Source organism: Diplotaxodon limnothrissa, linkage group LG17 (genome assembly GCF_057381915.1).
Source record: "Diplotaxodon limnothrissa isolate DT_005_m linkage group LG17, D_limnothrissa_male_GT1.1, whole genome shotgun sequence".
Taxonomy (NCBI): domain Eukaryota; kingdom Metazoa; phylum Chordata; class Actinopteri; order Cichliformes; family Cichlidae; genus Diplotaxodon; species Diplotaxodon limnothrissa.
In genome coordinates this window covers 42,372,858-42,392,508 of record NC_140612.1, presented here as the reverse complement: position 1 = coordinate 42,392,508, position 19,651 = coordinate 42,372,858, and the positions used below count along the sequence as shown (strand labels likewise).

The window sequence follows — 19,651 nt, the reverse complement described above, 5'->3', positions numbered from 1 at the left end:
GTAAAGATCGTTAGGTTTGGCATCACTAATTAGAATTTGCTCAGGAAATGTAAATTTAAACAGTTTATATTCCAGTTGTAAATAGACTTAAGTGGATAGATTGTAACATTAAGGCTACAAAAAGACTTTTATTAAAGCTGTTGTACTTTTGACATGTTTAATGCTCTGCATCTTGTTCTATTTAATCTGAACAAGCCCCTAAAAACAGTCAGTGATCACTGTCGCCCTCTCTCGGTTTTTATTACCACTGTTCATTTTAAAGCTCAGTTTTTACCCTTGGGCAACTACAGCCCAGCCCACGCAGCAGTATGTTAACCTCCTAAGACCCGAACTCTTTCATGGCATGCATTTTTAATTTTTCTCTGCTATTTGGGTTGATTGGGACCCGATGAATGTAAAAACAAAGAATTACCAGATTTTTATTTTGTTTTTGTTTTTTTACCTGATTTTTGTTTCTGACAAAAACAAGATCCACATTTCCTCGGAGGGGGCTTTCTGCACCGGGGCTGTGCTGCTGGGGCTCTGTGGGACTTCTCAGCCTGGCTGGGGGCCTTCTTTGCCTCCCTCCTGCTGTGTGCCCAGCCTGGAGGCTGCGGTCTGTGACCGGCTCCCGGTGCAGATGGCTCCCTGTGATAGTGTTTCCTCACCTGGCTCATGTGTGCCCAGCCCAATTTTACTCTTTAAATGTGAGTGTGTGTGTGTGTGTGTGTGCGGGGGGGGGGGGGGGTGTATGTATCCATGATCGTTTATGTTAATGAGAGTGTGGGGAGTGAGTTGGAGGGCGGGGTGGGGTGGGCTGCTTTTAACCATGTAAAGCACTTTGTGCTACATCTTTGTATGAAAAGTGCTTTATAAATAAAGATTGATTGAGTGATATGAGGACATTCGCTTTAAATTTTGATAGAACAGTGGCAGTATAATGTCCTCATAAGTGGATATCAGGCCCTTGTAGAGCAAAATTTAGTATTTTGGTCTAAACAACCCAAAATGTGATGTCCACATATGTGGACGCCAGGTCCTAGGAGGTAATGACTAACCTCGTATTGTGGATGGATTATCTCAGTTGTTCTCCTGACTGAAGTTTGGTCCGTTTACAGCATCCTGCCATGCGATTGCATTTGTCCCTAACCATCGGAAACCCTCACGTTAACTTTTATCGAGTGGAAAAAAGTTAGCGTTCATCCTCCAGCTTCACTGTTTATGTTATGCTAACATAGCCGTGTCGCTAGCAATCACGTAGCACATCGTTATATAGTAGCTAGCCCAACTTCAGTAACCTTACAAACGTCACTGCTGTTTAGTTTTCTGTCTTCATTCATGTTGGAAATGACAGCAGAGCTGTACGTTTGGATTTTTCAGAAATCTCTGTCAGAACATGCTATATCATGTTTAGGTGGAAGCTAGCGAGCTAACTTCCTGCTAACTTCTAACTCTGTTGTTTTCATGAATGCCTGGATGTTAAACTTAAGTGTTACACCTGGTAAAGCAGCAACGCTAATCATTTTATTAAAGATGAAAGAATTTAGACAGTTTATAACTCTCAGTGATTCTGCAGTGTTCGTTTGACTTTGGGACCTGAAACGGACGGAGTTTAGGACCCAGATTACTCCGCAAGGCTCCTGACTACAACAATTCATCAAACGGTGCGGCTTCGTAGCTTACCAAAGCCATACTAAAACATTTTTGACAGAGGTTTGAGCGCCGTGTAGCACATAAAATCGGTTCGAGGTCAGTAAGCACAACCAGAATTCATACTTAAGGCGCACTGTCGATTTTTGAGAAAAGTAATGGATTTTAAGTGCGTAAGATACAGAAGAAAAGAATAAATCGCGATATATATCATTACCACACATGCTTCAAATTATACTGCGATATGGATTTTAGGCCATATCGCCCAGGCCTAACACCCAGCCTCATAGAACCCACATAGCAGAGCCATTTTCTCCAGTGTTTTATATATTTCTCATACTCTAAATTCACTAAAAAAAGAGTTATCTTTTTCATCTTATAAATCTCTCAAGTTACATCAATCCAGCTGTGTTTAATTGTTGGTGAATCCTGTGTTAGCCATCTTTTGGTCAGTGCCTTTTTACTTGCAGCCAACAGCAGACCAAGTATTTATTCTGCACTCTTTATGTTTGAGGGTGTGTATCCTAAAATATAGATTTGAAATCAAAGGGTAAATATGTGCTAAAGATGTTTTGAATAGCTTTATGAACATCTTTCCAGTATAATGCATCAACTTTGAGGACAAAATGTTCACTTACTTGCTCTAACATTTTCCTTCAAAGCAATCACGTTGTGTTTGAAATTCATGCCACTGTGAAAACTGAGATTCTGTTAAGAATTATAAGACGGTCACCTTATCCACGAACACAGAACCGAATTTACTTCAGGAATTGTCTCAGTAAATCCAAAGATGTGCATGTGTTTTAGACAAGGCTGTCCCCTAACAGTGTCGGTCTTTGAGAAAAATAAAGATATTAAACTTTATTTTTCACTCTCTTAATGATATTTTAAGATTTCTATTTTTTATACTTTGTCCATCTCACAGAGCTGAATTTTTCTCTCTGTTAGGTTGAACATCGTGCTGGGTGGTATGACACCTCTGTATTTCCACATTGTCAACGTGTGTTTGCACTGCACCGTAACCTGCCTGCTGATGCATGTATGCCAGTGCCACGTGTTTGAAAACCGCCGCCTGGCCTTCGTCACGGCGCTCCTCTTCACCGTGCACCCTGTCCACACCGAGGCTGTGAGTATAACCATAAAGTTACAGGCTGCTCGGGGAATATGACAACAGAGTTTCAGTTATCACATGAAACATATTGAACTTGACTGTCCTGGCCCACTAGAACTGGTTTCCACTTCAACATCTCAGACAAAGAGGTTCATTCAAAATGATAAATTTTTCCTCCTCTAAGTTGAAACGTTGACCACAGGATAGTCACAGGATATTTCATTCATTTGAAATGGTAACCAACAGAGCAGTGACTTTTATCTTCTCAAGTCTATCTTCATTAAGCTGCTCCCGCTGCTCGTTTTGTTGCTTTTTGTCACACATTTGTCAGACAGCCATTCCCCTTGTTGCCAGGTTTCAAAAATGAAGGTTTTGATTTTCATGAAGCATCAATCTGTGTCTGTGTTTTCTCCTGTATTTTGGGATGAGATCATATGTCTGGGTGGAGCTGATGGTCTGTGTTCCAGTTAGAAACTGAGTCATTATTGTAGAGACCAAGTTGTCACAGTGGAAAGCTGGACTGAAAGACAGCACAGAGGCACTAATCATGGCAGCACAGGAACAAGCTCTGAGCACAGATCCATAGAGGCTGGGGTCTATCACACCAGGCAAGACCCCAGGTGCAGGCTGTGTAAAGATGCCCCAGAGACAATCCAGCACATAACAGCAGGGTGCAAGATGCTAGCAGGCAGGGCATACATGGAACGCCATAACCGAGTGGCCGGCATAGTGTACAGGAACATCTGTGTCGAGTATAACCTGGAAGTCCCGAGGTCACAATGGGAGACGCCCCCAAGGGTGGTGGAGAACGACCGAGCTAAGATCCTGTGGGACTTCCACATACAGACGGACAAAATGGTGGTGGCTAACCAACCGGACATAGTGGTGGTAGACAAACAGAAGAAGACGGCTGTAGTGATCGATGTAGGGGTTCCCAATGACAGCAATATCAGGAAGAAGGAACACGAGAAGCTGGAGAAATACCAAGGGCTCAGAGAAGAGCTCGAGAGGATGTGGAGGGTGAAGGTAACGGTGGTCCCCGTGGTAATCGGAGCACTAGGTGCGGTGACTCCCAAGCTAGGCGAGTGGCTCCAGCAGATCCCGGGAACAACATCAGAGATCTCTGTCCAGAAGAGCGCAGTCCTGGGAACAGCTAAGATACTGCAGGACCCTCAAGCTCCCAGGCCTCTGGTAGAGGACCTCAGCTTGAAGGATAGACCGCCCGCAGGGGCAGTTGGAGAATTACTGTATATCTGTTAATGATAATGATATTTCAGTCATTAACAGATTTAGAAAATGACAACCAAAAAATGCTTCTAAAACCAAATGACAACAAACAATTGAAGGAGGTGATGAAATCGCTGACCATCTTGGTATGCAGAGGAAATCAGTGGCCAGGCAATAGTAACTGATTTCTGACTGACTTCTTCACTGAGTATTCATATTTTTTTCACGATATAAACTTGTATGACAAATAGATTGCAATATATGAAAGAAGAAGAAGAAAGATTGTTTAATTTATTTAAATTATCTATTCATTTTGTTCATCTAAAATCATCCCTCAAATGGAGCAACTTTTCCCTGTCAGAGCCAAAGGATCAAGGAAAGGAGAAAGAAAGCATTATCAAGCTACGGGGGCAAAGCTTTGAGAAACACAGCAGGGCTCAGGTATCCTGCTATCAGCAGTGTTGGGCAAGTTACTTTGAAAAAGTAATTAATTATAGTCACTAGTTACTTCTTCAAAAAGGTAACTGAGTTAGTAATTGAGTTACAATATTCTAAAAGTAATTAATTACTTGAAAAGTAACTATTGCGTTAGCCTAAACAAAAAAAAAAAGTTTAACCCTCTGGGGTCCAGGGTATAATTGGCCATTTTTAACTACTTTTGATTTTCGTGTCTGAAATTACAGTTAGGTTTTCATTTTGACATACTGTATTAACACAACTGATCTAAAATCAGACAAATTTCAATAAGATGCCACACAAATTATTTGTGCCACTCCAAAAAAATAATTTCTGTCCACTATAAAGGAGAACATCACAGGCTGATACCTGCAGGTCTGACAGCAGCAGGTGTATCACTACTGTTTCTACCTGGAGACAGCAGTCGCCTCATTGTCACAACACTACACATTAACTACACACTCCAAACACGCTAAACGTCACAAATCTCTCACATCTCAAAACTCCTTCTCTCTGTTTTTCTGCTGTCTCTCTCTCTCCTAAAACTTCCCCTGTTTTTTTGTTTTGTTTTTTTGCTCATAAGCAGAGAGTGCTCGCTGCGCTGTCCTTAGACAGTAAACGTGACCAAACTATTGAGGAAAAACACGCGTATATATTTTTTATCATGACTCTGGTTTTACTGGCCTATCAACACAGTTTATACACTGGTATATGTCACCTTGTTGCTTTGTCTTTAAGTGGTCATGTGATTGGCTTACCACGACTACTTTATTCTTCCTCAGTCAAACAGCAGCACTCATGCGATTGTTTTGCCCCCTTAGCTCCAGGTGTTGTTCTAGACAGTGATCGTGATCGCCGTCCGCGGGAGCGCGCAGCCACTTAAAGCTGTAGCGTCCAGATTACTTACAGCTACTTCCTGCAGCTGGTATAAGGTGCGGTAAGCTGAACACAGCTTCAACCGTCTGTTAGTTGAAGAATAGTAACGCAAACGCATTTTCTTGTTAGTAACTGTAACAGCGTTGTAATGATAGGAATAGTAATTAGTTAGATTACTCGTTAATGAAAGAAGTAATGCCGTTATTCCCATCACTGGCTATCAGTCCTCTGAGTTCTTTGTGCCCTCGGCTCAACCTCCATGTGATTCCCAAAGGGCAACATTTCTCCTGATCTGCCTCTGAGAGGTGGTGAGTCAAGTTCTGTAAGCTTACAGTCTACGACTCTTCTCACTCACTTCAACAGGTGAGACAACAACAAAGGGCTCAGACGTTCACTACAGGAGCGCTGCAGAGAAATTGGAGATGGAAGGAGCAGAAGGGGAGGGTAGATGAATGTGTAGCGTGGAAAAAGAGCTGTATAGAAATTGGCACACGAGGGTGATGAAAGGAAATCAGAGGCAGGCAAAGAGAGATCGGGCAAGAAAATAGGAATTGAGTGCAGCAGGGGCTGTAACAGGACAGAGAGACATTAAGAGAAAGAAGCGAGGGAGAGAGACAGAGAGAGTGAACTGGAAAGACTACGCAGTAGAAAACAAAGTGAGAATAGGAAGCATGAAACAGCTAGTTCAGTCTTGCATAGACTTTGATGCTCATCTCAGGCCCAAACTCTTGGATCGGTTGGGGGAGAGGATGAGGAGCTGCTAATTGGCTGTAACACACATGCTGATAAATACTAATAGGAGTGAAAAATGTATTTTGTGTTAATGTGTTTCTGCCATCAAATTCAAAGTGCTGATTTGTTTCTTATAAATATATATTTTGTCAACTTCGTGTTTTCCATGAATGTTTTCTTTTATGAATAAAATGGGGGTTTACAGTATTTGCAAATCATTTTGTTCATCAGGTTTTTATGTACATTTTGCACAGGTGCTCTTTTTGGAATGGGGGCTGTCTGTCTGTGGCTGTTATAGATAATAGATATTTACAACCTCTCTCTCAGTTACACCTAGCACATCTGGAGGTGCTTAGAAGCCACATGAGAACAACACTGCTCAAAAATGAACTCAACACATTTTAATAAGAGTTTGACATCGAGTCAGGTAAGCTGGGCATACACTGTGCAATTTTTGGCCCATTTTGAGCCGAGTTTTCAGTTGTGTGACCGTTTTGGGGATCAGCCCGAGTTTCGCCTTAATAACGTGTCGTGCATAGGGATGGGTATCGTTTAGGTTTTATCCAATACCAGTACCAAACCGGTACTTTTGAAACGGTGCCGGTGCTTAAAGAATGGAGAACACACACTTTGTCCAAAAACCTCATGTTCAGCTGTTTTTTTGTAAAAAGATGTTAGCCTTTTCTGCAGCTATAGGGCATATATGGTATCACTTTTGGCTGGAAGCAGTGCTTAAAAAATGGAAAAAACACAAACTTTGTCCAAAAACCTCTCATGTTTAGCTGTTTTCCACTTTTTCTTTGGTCATTTTTGGCCAGGGTGAAGGGAGTATCTGCCATCAAACAAGAAGGCAGCCGCATGCAACTACGACGGTGTTTGCTAGTTCACCTTACATGCATTAATTTAATAACGTGGTTAGCCTACTCAACGTAAATTACACACGAACAACATTAAGCGACTCACCCAGAGAAGAACGGCTGCTGCTGCATCATCATCCTCATCATTTCTGCTACACTGGCAGGGCTAGGGGCCAGGACTCTCCTCCCAGTAGGAGCAAGTTCGCCCTTAAAATGGCAGGGAAAAAATGCACAGTGAAAAGAAAATATGAAGATGAACAAAGGACGTTTTTAACAGAGTGGGAGAGTTTATATTTTTTTTTGTTGAACGCAATGGCAAGCCATTCTGCCTTATATGTCAGACGTCATTAGTGCATTTCAAAGCTTCAAATCTTCAGCGCCACTTCAGCTCACTCCATGCTAACATCGACCAGGAATTTCCAAAAGGGACTGAACTTCACAAGCACACTTTGAAAAGTCAGGCAGAAAAGCAGATACAGTTTTTCCAAAAATTTACGAAGCGGTCAGAGACCATAACGCTCGCATCCTATCAGCTGGCTTGGGAACATTGCACGGGCTAAAAAGCCATACAATGAAGGGGAGTTCGTTAAAAAATGCCTCAGTGACGTTGTTGAAATCTTGTCTCCTGAAAACAACAAATTAAAACGCGTGGTATCAGACGTCCAACTGTCCCGCCACACTGTTGAACACAGAATATCGGACATTAACACGGCTATTGAATCACAGTTGCACTCTGACCTTCAAGCATGTGAGTATTTTAGTGTCGCTTTGGATGAGAGTTGTGATATAGAAGACAAGCCTCAGTTGGCAATATTTGCACGGTCTGTGTCAAACGATTGTGTGATCAAAGAAGAACTCCTGGATATTGTGCCATTAAAAGACAGAACCCGTGGCATAGATGTGAACAAACCATGATGGCTGCATTTGAAAAAGCAAATCTGCCCATAACGAAATTAACTGCAATAGCCACGGATGGAGCACCAGCCACGATGGGATCTGTGAACGGGCTTGTGGGGCTGTGCAAAGCTGACCAAACTATTCCTGACTTTTGGATCATCCACTGCATCATCCACATGGAGCAACTCGTGTCTAAATCATTGAATTTAGATAACGTCACGAAGCCTGTGATGGAAATCGTCAACTATATCCGCACACATGCGCTTAGCCACAGGCAATTCAAGAATCTCATTGCTGAGCTGGACCAAGGGCTTCCAGGTGACCTGCCGCTGCACTGTGAGGTGGCTGTCAAAAGGCCGGGTACTCTCTCGCTTCTTTGAGCTTTTGGATGCCGTGAAACTGTTTATGGAAGAGAAGGACTATCCCGAGCTCTCGAACCTCAAGTGGATTATGGATCTGGCCTTTTTGGTCGACATGCTGTGTCACTTGGACAGACTGAACCTGACCCTGCAGGGTAAGTTAAAAATGCTGCCTGACCTGGTGCAAAGTGTGTTTGCATTTGTCAACAAACTGAAGCTGTTCAAGACATATTCAAAAGGGAGTTATAGCATTTTCCCACTGCTAAAAGCCAGCGGGCAAGTCGCCAGCGCTGCCCTGAGTAAGCAAAGAGCCAGATATGCAATGCTGATTGAAAACTTGCACGAAAGCTTCGTGACCCGGTTCCATGATCTACAATTGAAAAGGCCACAGATTACGTTCCTCGTCGACCGATTTAATGCAGAGACCAGCTGTTTGAAAGTCCCGCTAGTCACAGATGAAGCTGCGGCTGAGTTGGAGATGATCGATCTTTGTGAAAAGGACCAATTGAAACCTGCTTTAAGGGAAGGGACCATTGAGTTCTGGAAAAGTGTGCCAATGGAAAAATACCCCAATGTCAAATGGGCCGCGCTTAAGATACTGTCAATGTTTGGGTCAACATACGTCTGCGAGTCTGTGAAATCAAAGCATCGATCTGTTCTGACTGACACTCGAATTGCTTCGAGTGGCAACAACGGAATACAAGCCAGATTTGAAGAGGATTGTTCAAGGCAAGGAATGCCAGAAGTCCCACTAAACAACATGCATTGTAGAAGTAAATGCTATTGTAGATTATTATATTTTTGTTTGTGGACTTGGTTAAACTGAGAGTTTGTGTGTGTGAGACAGTGCACACAATGTTCATTGTTGAAAATGACTGGCCTGTGGTTTTAGTACTGTAGGAGTCCATTTCTGTCATTATCATGTTGGTGTGTGACATTTACAATAAATCTGGCTGAGCAGAGGTGTGTGTGTGTGTGTGTGTGTGTGTGTGTGTGTGTGAGAGAGAGAGAGGGAGGATGGGTGATGTTCATGTGTGCCCATGTGTATGATGTGGCTCTTTGCGGTAACACAGTAAAAGAAAAAAAAGTGGCTCTTGGTCTCTGACTGGTTGGCCACCCCTGAATTAGAGGATAAAGTCCAACACTTGCTGAAGAACCAGCAGGGCCTCGACAGCGACACGTTCAAATCGAACGCGGTCACGTATGGCTGAGCCAGGCAGATTGTGGTCAGGTTACAAAGATCAGGAAGAAGAGGAAAGAACTATTACTACAGCTGAGAGTGGCCAGAGACAGAGGTGATATTGCCGTCCTGAAACATGATAAATTTATTGTTAAACCGAGGTCCCGGAATGCTGGATTTAACACTTACACTTTCAGTAATATTGCCATTTAACGGCTAGAAATCAGAATCAGAATGCTGATTCTGATTTCTAGCCGTTATGGTTGATCAGTTTATTCCCGGATTCTCCGCAAAATATTTTTCAGTAGCTCATGGTAGTATTTGTAGCCTTAAATATAAGTTTCAGGAAATTCAGTCATTGCTGTCAACAAACTCATTTCTGAGACACATTTAGGTGCTGCCTTTGAGAATAATGAATTTGAAATGAATGGTTATAAGTTGTATAGGAAAGACTTAAACAGATTTGGAGGGGGTGTTGCCTTATATATATTAATGACAATGTGGCAAGCAAACTACGTATGAACTTAATGTTTGACGATCTGGAAATCGTGTGGGTTCAGTTACACCCGCTCCATGGCACGCTGTTATTGGTAGGTTGCTGCTACAGACGCCCTAGTAGCAATACGTTGTATGTAGAACGAATCTGTGAAATGTTGGAAAGATGGAAGACAAGGACATATTTTTATTTGGAGATTTTAATATTAATTGGTCATCTACTTCTTGTCCTTTAAGGAAAAAGAAGAGTTCATTAGCATCTACTGCTGTCTGTCTCAGATGGTAATCATTCCCACGCGGATGACGGTCAACAGAGGCAGGTCATAGGTCATCATCTTGTATTGATCATATATATACAAATGTTCCTGAACAATGCTTAAACATTGTCTCTGTTCCAGTTAGTTATAGTGACCATAATCTTGTAGGCTTGACCAAGAAAATGAAACCACTGAAAACTGCACGAGAGATTGTTTTTCGTAGATCATACATAAACTTTAACACAGACAAATATTTTAATAAGAAGAATTTATATTATCAACATGAGCTCAAGGAGGCCAATAAGGACAGAAAGAAGATGTGGAAAGTTTTAACCAATATAATGGGCAGAGTGATGCTCTGGTGGTGCCACACATCAGCACAGATGGAATGTTTATAAGTAAAGCTAAGGATATATTTCAAGATTTACTACAGCAATAAAATAACAAATTTAAAATGAGTAGAGGAGATCCCATCCTATCATGCTATCATGGATAATAAGCAATGCCAATTTAAGTTTGAGGCAGTGAATGTTGAGACGATGGAGCGTTTATTAATATCACTACCTGATGATACATCTTCAGGTTCTGATAACATAGACAGTAAACTGCTCAAAGCTGCAGCCAAGTTTGTGTCCCTTCCTATACATCACATAGATGTTTGGCATGCAGCTTATTTCCATCGCAGTGGAATGAATCGGAAAGAATTCCAATTCCAAAAAATAAGAATGCTGTTTTTAATGGTGTCAGTAGCAGACCTGTTAGTCTAAGTAAAGTTCTGGGGAGAATTGTTTATGAACAAATCATGCTTGCCCAACGGAAACACGTGTGTGATCAGACATTATAGAAAAGCCTTAATACTTATTCTTGGCACCAGTAACCATGAGCCATGGTCACACTGCGTATCGCTCTCAAGGTTTGAAAGGAAAGTACAGAGGCTGGTTCTACTGAGACAGTGATGTGCAGCTCACTGTAGCATAGCAACAGTAATGGGCTGCACATAGACATCCAGCAGTGTGTCCTCAATGGAGCATTCTGGCACATGCGTAATCTCTCAAATCTGTGCACGTCTGTTTCGCAGGTGTCTGGTATCGTGGGTAGAGCTGATGTGTTGGCCTGTCTGCTGTTTTTGCTGACATTCCTCTCCTATATTAGGTAAGATATTAGATTATTGTAAGACAACACCATCCTCAACCTCTCTATGCACATTTGCAACTGTAAATTAGATTGGCCTGCCTGAGAGACTGATGCAGATCGAGTGAATAGAATAAACTTGGAAAGCTCCTACAAACGGGTGGTTGTAATACTGAATTATTTTTAACAAGTGAGTGAAAATGTTAAACGGTTTTGTTACTCATGTTCAGTCGTGTAATGCATATGACTTTGTGAGGTTTATGATTACAGCTTGGTGTTTAAAAAGTGAACAGAATCTCAAAGCACATAAGATTTTACAGAGTACTTTTACTGTTACCATAGTTAGATTTGTTACGGGATGGATGGAAAATTGTTCATAAAAACATCATGTTTAGTCTCATTTACATACAGGAAGTGTTACAGCCTATTAGTGTATAATTTATATGTTCAGTATATCAGCTGAACATATAAAAGCTTATGAACACGCAGGTCTGACAGTTCTTAATTACAGCCATAAAAAACATCTAAATTTAGCTAATGTAACAAGTGATTTCTGTCGTTGTGTTAGACGTGCTGCAACATGACTGCCACGTCACATTTAACGAACAGAAGCTGTCCTGAAGCTAGTGACTTTACAAAAGCCGAGCTGTTTTGTTCTCTCATACTTTTGTCTCGTCTCCTCTCTCAGGAGTGTGGGTGGGCGTGTCTCTGAGGACTCGCTGGCCTTCACGGTGTCGTCATCTTCGCTGTTCCTCAGTTTGCTGCTGGGCACCTGCGCCATGCTGGTGAAAGAGACAGGCATCACCGTGTTTGGAGTGTGCTTGCTCTACGACGCCCTGGTGCTTTGCCGCAAGCCTCTCATGTAGTAAGGACACAGGCTCTTCCTTTCTTCCTGTTTATTTTTTCCCCATCTTCTTTTATCTGGCCAACATGTTGCTGAACGTGGGCATCGTTTTTCAGCAAATTCTAACACCTGTGAGCTACCACTACAACCATAAAGAATTTGTTTGTTAGCAGACAAAATGAGCTTTTTCAGGCACCGTGCGCATAAAGAATAGATCACTGAAAAGCTTCTGTTGGGTTTTACTTTCTCCAAGTAAAAAACACTTTTATATTGAAACAATAATGACAGCTTTCATAAAGAGGTCTAGTGTAAGTCTTGTGTAAAGGTCAAGGTTTGATTTAGACATCTTTACACCCAATCTGTTTTTTATGATCTGTGTTTTATCCGTCTTCACATTTCATTCTATATTTCTGAAAGACTTGCTTTGGACTTATAAAATTAAAAGAAACTAATAAAAAGTGTCAGACCTTCAGAGAGAAAGAGCTTTTTTAAACAGTGTTTGAAAATAATACGAGCAGTCTAATTTGTGCCTGTAACAGAGCGTGATGCCGCTGGATCTTCAGATGTTTTATTAGAGGTGTACACCTGATGTTATTAAACAGGAAGTGAACAAGCTTACTCTAGAAGTGTTAGGGGCTGACTGATTCAAAAAAGCTGGCAATAATTATCACAATATAAATGAATTAAACACAAATATATCAGAGTATGTTTTGTATTTGTGTAACTGGTGACTCCTCTATACATACATTGTGTTCTACTGTATTATGCTCTTGCTCATCCTTTCTCTGTGCTAGTGCTGTCCAAGGTACACGAGATTAAATCTACCAGATTAAAAGATCCAGCAGGCAGTTTGAGGGGATTTTTTTTTATCCATCAGTGAATTTAAAAGATAAGAATTAAACGAGAGCCAGATTAACCCCTTGACCCCACACACTCACTCTTTGTCAGGTTCCCAGTTGTGCACTTTGGCTGCTCTCCCCAGAGCCACACAACCATTTTTAGGCTTAGTTTTGACCTGGACCTTTCAAGCACTTTCTACAGCAATCCAAGAATATGTTTTAACCAACCTTTAACTGTTCCACAGTCTAAACTCGTTGTGGTGACAGAGCCTGGAATAGTCTTCCTCCTGATATTAGATCTGCACAAACGCTCAAACATTTCAAATCGTTAATAAAGAGACATTTTTGTGGTCTGGATTTTAACACACATTGACTTTAATAGCCTTAGTTGTTGTTGTTGTTTTAGTTGTTTTTATTGACATATTGTATTTATTTGTTTTTCTATATTTTACTGCATCATTGTTGTGCATTTTATTTATTTTAGTGGCATTTTACAGTGTTAAGCACTGTTTGGAAATGTGCTATAATAAACAAACTTGACCTAAATACTTGTAACTAGGGATGATTGTTTTAATAATAGAGTATCGATTATTCCTTTGATTAATTGAGTAGTTGGATAAGAAATACTTTTTTTTATTCATGGGAAATTATAAATATTCAAAAGACAAAAAACTTTTTCAAAATAAACTGCATACAACATCTGTCCAAAAAACTAAACCCTTTGATTGTATTTAAGTGTGCAACGAATGAGTTAGGGTTTATTCAAAGTTATGACAAATTCCTGCGTAAAAATGATCATCATACATAATGAAAACAATCTTATGAAAAATAACTACATTAGTCTTTTGAATATTTTATGTAAAGCCAATACAGTTATGCTGTATATTATATTATATATTGGCATTAGCATTACCTAAGTGCAAAGCTGGAGAAAAGAGTAAGTCATGCCACTGAATGGTTGCTAAAATTAAATCCAAATATGAGCTAGGTGAATGTCCCAAAACATCTGCTATTTTCTGCAGTTAATGCTTAATTATTTAAAGTTGCCATATTTTTGTAGCATGCACATGCTTGACACGAAGGAGGTTAGGGTTAGTTACAAAATACATATATAAAAAAAAAAAAAAAAATTATTACAACAATTGTTGGGATATTTTATGCATTTTTTCGTATTAATGTTGTTTTAGACAAATATGAAATAATTAAGATTATTAGTTAAGCATCTAAGGGCAGTTTCTTGAATGGAAAAAGAGACTGTTTTTACTAGAAGCAGGACTATCACTTTTTCTGATGTACTTTATTCTTCAGTTTTACATATTCATAGAAACAGTATATAATATCTCTACCGTAAGAAGACTCCAGTAATTCAACCACATTATATAGCTTAGAAGTGCAACTATACGTCAGTTCAGTTCAAACCAGTTTTATTTATACAGCGCCAAATCACAACAGCAGTCACCTTAAGGTGCTTTATGTTGTAAGGCAGACCCTACACTACACTACAATACACACAATAATACATCCCAACGTGATGACTCATGACATACTTACTAGAGATGGCACGATACCACTTTTTTATGTCCGATACCGATACCGATATCATAAATTTGGATATCTGCCGATACCGATATGAATCCGATATAGTGTTTTTTAATCAACAAAACTGTTTTTTAAAATATCTTGCTGCATTTTGCAAGTCTGCAAGTTCATACTCAAGTTTAAAACAACAACTACACTAAAGCTATTCTGTTATACCTGTATACAAAAAAAATATTTCATAGTTCAGCAATACTGATCAATCTAATAAACTTAGACCTACACCATCCTCCCTATTCTGGTATTTTAAAGAGTACTTAGCATATATATTAAGCAACCTAACTAATAGGGTTCCAACTCCCAGCAACAACAAACATAAATAAATAAAAAATAAGGAACCACCCCTCACGCGCCACCTCATGATGCTTAATCGACGTAATCAACCTTAATTTGATGCAGTGTGAAAAAAAATGCACAGAAATCAATTATTTTTCAAGAAATATTAAATAGATTCAACATCTTTCTTCAACAAAATTGCAGACTGCACAGATGGTACCTTCCCAAAGGAAAAAGTACTATAGCTTACTAGGGTATATATATTAGACTTAATAGTTACTATATACAGTAATTGACTTCTATTCATTTTACATCAAATTAAAACTTTGGGTGTCAGATAATTATTTATTAAAAGCTCGACATTTTAAATGAGAATAAGAAAGAAAAGTATGTCTTTGTGCCCCCTTTTCCCTGTTCATGCCTTATCGGCCCCCCTGGCTAAACTTTGCTAGATCCGCCCCTGCACAGTTACCAGCGTCAGCTACGTAGAAAAAGATCCTGGTGTAGAAAGAAATATTAAATAAATTCTAACAACAGCTTATCAAGCTTAAACGTTCTGCTGTTGTTCAGCCGCTGGTTTCCTCTTTCTGGTGCAAAGTGGGCCAAAAACAAACAAGAGAGACTCACGACAGAAAAGCCGATCAGCTGATCATTTAAGCAGTTTCACGATTGAAGTAGCAGCCGGAGAGCGAGAGGCAGTCACTTGTTAAGCTTAACGTGGGAATGCTTTACAAACATTCAGAGATGGACTTACACACTTGCTTTACTTCTCTCGGGGATAACTTTGTCGGAGATGAAATGCCAGGTTGCTAGCGAAGCTCCACATGCTATCCAGACCACCGACAGGTCCGGCATGCCACAGCTGCTCTATCACGTGATGCATACTGCTCCGACTTGCTAACGTTCTGAGGTGAGTTACGGCGTGTTGCAAGTTTTGCGAGGTGCTTTCGTGATATTTAATGGATCGGATTACATTTTTTATTTTTCTCCGATATCCGATCCAGTAATTTAGGTCAGTATCGGACCGATACCGATACGTAATATCGGATCGGTCCATCTCTAATACTTACTAATTAATTAATTACCCTCTAAGGGGTACAATGAAGGAACAGGAGAGGAAATTCCATACAGAGTGAGGAATGTGAAAACTTTCAGCTCTGAGTGAAATGTAGGCTGAGTTGGATTCAGTGCAAAAATTAGACAGTGTTGGTGATTTTGAACTCGATCAAAATCAGTGTTTTACTTTCACCACATCTTCCCTGAGATATGCACACCTCCATCCCTTCGCTCCTTTCCTTTTTCCCCAGTTACAGAAAATTGGCATCCTGCTGTTAACAGCAGCAGAATTTTTTTTTCACATCGTGGGCTTGATATTAGAATTTTAATTTCTAATGTCATAATATACCATACCATACCACCTTTATTTATAAAGCACTTTAACATAAAACCAGAGTTCACAAAGTGCTGTACATGCTAAAAGCAAATTAAAATGAGATAAGATAAAATAAATAACTAAAAAACTAAAATAAATTAAAACATGTCAAAACAAATTTAGTCAACCCCTCTAATCAATGCCAAAGGCTTCAGCGAATAAATATGTTTTAAGAAGACTTTTAAATTCAGAGAGAGAAGAGGCCTGCCTAACATGCAAGGGTAGATCATTCCACAACTTTGGAGCAACTACAGCAAAAGCACGATCACCTTTAGATTTATACTTAGTTTTTGGTACCTTAAGGAGCTGCTGATTGGCGGACCTAAGGGAACGGGGAGGTGTATATGGTTGTAGTAGCTCCGAGAGGTAGGGGGGGGCCAGGCCATTAAGAGATTTAAAAGCAAATAAGAGAATTTTAAAAACAATCCTAAAATGTACAGGTAGCCAATGGAGTGAAATTAAAATTGGGGTAATGTGCTCAAACTTTTTTGTTCCAGTTAAAAGACGTGCTGCAGCATTTTGCACAACCTGCAGGCGCCTAATGGACGCATCACTAACCCCAAAATAAAGTGCGTTACAATAATCCAGCCTAGAAGTAACAAAGGCATGGATTACTGTCTCAAAATGCTGTTTCGATAAGATAGGCTTTATTTTGGCTAATTCCCTCAAATGAAAAAAGCTAGATCTTACAGCAGCTCATATAATATAATTAATTAATTCTAATCTGCCTAGTATTGGACAACTAGGACAATAGAACACAAATTGCAATGACTGATTCTTTTTTCTTTTAATTCCACTGTATAAAAATTGGATGTGATTCATGAGGTAAAATTAACACAAACGTCTGTGTACAGACAAGATACAGCAGATTGTGGTTGCTGAAAGTAACTGCTGCTACAGCTTCTCTGCTGCTGCTCACGTCATCCCTCAGATCAAAATGACAAAGTGCCTCATGGTTCTATGACGTCTCTAATACTTAAATAAAAGTATTTCATTACAACAGGAACTTGTAAACAAAATTATTATAAAGATAAAACTATCCATTTTCAAGTCCCTCTATCACTGTTTTTTATAATATAAGTACTTGTAAGTATAAGCATATGAAAAATTTCAAGTGTGCTGTGGAAACAAGTTACATTATAATCAACTGAACCTTCTCAGCCGCATCTGCAGAGTGACTCCTATGGGCAGAAATCTGTGCCATCAGAAACTGTATTTGAATAAGTTAAATTAGAATTTGAATTGCTTGGATTGAATCTGAATTGTAACTTGAATAAATGCTTTTAAAAACTGAATATGAATTATCCTAATTTGAAATTCAATTTATTGGTTTGAAAATGATCATCACTAACTTTAAATTGAATTTTATATTTTGAAAATGAATTCAATTGTTTTGAAACTGTATTTTATCAATTAAAATTTATGTTCTCAAATAATTTCAGATTCACTTCTCACCATTCAGTTTCAGTTCTACAATTCAATTTCAGTTCCAAAATCCAGTTTTTTGGGACTTACATCCGGTTCAGGTTCAAGAGTAATCGAGCGCAGATTAATAGAGCTACGTTTTACTAACGGACCGAAAGTGTTACTGACGGGAATCTACAGCATCATGAGCTGAATTAAGACTTCAGAAGTCATTCGTCATGTCAAATGACCAGCGGATAAACTCTCAGGTTGGTAATAAATGTATTACACGTATAAGAACAAGCGTCATGTTAACAAATGATAGCCGTACAGTAACTTTTATGCTTATTGTAGCTGTTAGCTAAAAACGCTAATTTAGCGTAGTTTGCCCTGGATTCAGCTTTGACAAACAAATATGATCGACTGTTTCTAGTAGAATTCCAAAGTTGTCACCCTCTCAGAGCCCTGTATGCTTCCAAAGACCCCTACAGTAGGGAAACATGCAAAACGGTGTCCAAACCTTTGTGTTTTAGCTTTATTTATGTCTTACACAGCATCCCAAGTCTTTAGCTGGCTTAATAACTTTAGCTAAAGTGAATAGTTAGTCTAATTCGTTAGTGCAGCATTACTGGATCATCTCTGTTTGAAGTGATATGATATGTGACTATCACTGTGTTTAACTACCATAATAATTCTTAGGGTGCTGAGTGCATGCTTAATTAGATTTTTTTTTTTTTAAACATACTGCTCCATTACTATGTTTGACAGGCTGAAGTTGTCGATTTAGGAGGTGACCCGACCATCTTTTACAGGTGTTCTGTGCCAGAAATGGAGTGTCCACTGAAGACTGAAGATACTGAATCTCTACACCTTGCCATTGATCCCACTTGTGCCTTCATCTAGACAAGAGACATTAACTTAACCACTCTCACATGCTCTGTACCTACATCACCTTCCCTGACAGTCGTAGCTTGGCTCATCTGAGGGTGAAATTATAAGAATGTGTTATTTTTCAAAGTGCTCTCTAGGGTTCCTAAATAAAATATGGCATTGAGGTCATTTCTTTTGAATTAATCCCTGTTCTGAAATATAAGAAATATAAGATAATAAGATGGCGCCGGTGAGGTCGGCTGCCGTCACGACTGCTCCGACCACTTTTTCTTTGTCTTTGTTTTTTAAGTTAGTTTTCAGCGTTTCTAAATCGGCAAAATCATCACCATTGGGTACATTAGGTATAACAGTGACACTCTTGTTTCTATTGGTATACAATGTACTCACAATTCGAAGTTTTTAACTCCGGATCAGAGCTGGCCGAGTGAGATCTTGAGGGAGAACAAAGGGAAGCGGTGGCGGCCTAGAGGGAAGCGAGCCGGCGTCAGGAACAGGCTGAGAGCTCGTGCACACCGCACACCTCTGCCTAGCATCCTGCTCGCCAACGTCCAGTCACTGGAGAACAAGCTTGACGACCTCAGGGCCAGGGTAAAGTTCCAGAGAGACATTCGGGACTGCAATCTCCTCTGCTTCACCGAGACATGGCTGAACCCAGCGGTGCCGGACCACGCCATCCAGCCGGCCGAGTTCTTCTCGGTTCACCGCATGGACAGGACACGGGACTCGGGGAAGTCAAGGGGAGGCGGCGTGTGTTTAATGGTGAACAACAACTGGTGCAACAGTGCGAACGTTGTTCCTCTCACACGCTCCTGCACACCAAATCTGGAACTACTGTCCATCATCTGTTGTCCTTTTTATCTACCTCGGGAATTTACATCGGTCATTATAAGTGCCGTTTATATTCCACCACAAGCGGACACGGTCACCGCCTTATGCGAGCTGCATGAGGCACTCACACAGCACCAGACACAACACCGGGACGCTGCGCTTATTGTGACGGGGGACTTTAATAGCGCCAACCTCAAACGCGCAGCGCCGAACTTTTATCAACACATCACCTGCCCCACCAGAGGTGAAAGGACACTGGACCACTGCTACACTACGGTCAAGGACGGCTACAAGGCACAATCCCGCCCTCCGTTTGGCAAATCTGATCACGCCA

At 40.3% G+C, this 19,651-nt stretch overlaps 1 protein-coding gene across 1 annotated transcript in view; it reads left to right on the top strand.

Moving 5' to 3' along the window:
• The window catches only part of tmtc1 (transmembrane O-mannosyltransferase targeting cadherins 1), a 90,407-nt gene that overhangs the window by 13,860 nt on the left and 56,896 nt on the right, over positions 1 to 19,651 (top strand). The window contains exons 2-4 of the mRNA XM_085376360.1: positions 2,578 to 2,755; positions 11,155 to 11,228; positions 11,896 to 12,072. Of these exons, the coding sequence (XP_085232486.1) occupies positions 2,578 to 2,755; positions 11,155 to 11,228; positions 11,896 to 12,072 (429 nt within the window). The remainder of the gene's footprint in view (positions 1 to 2,577; positions 2,756 to 11,154; positions 11,229 to 11,895; positions 12,073 to 19,651) is intronic.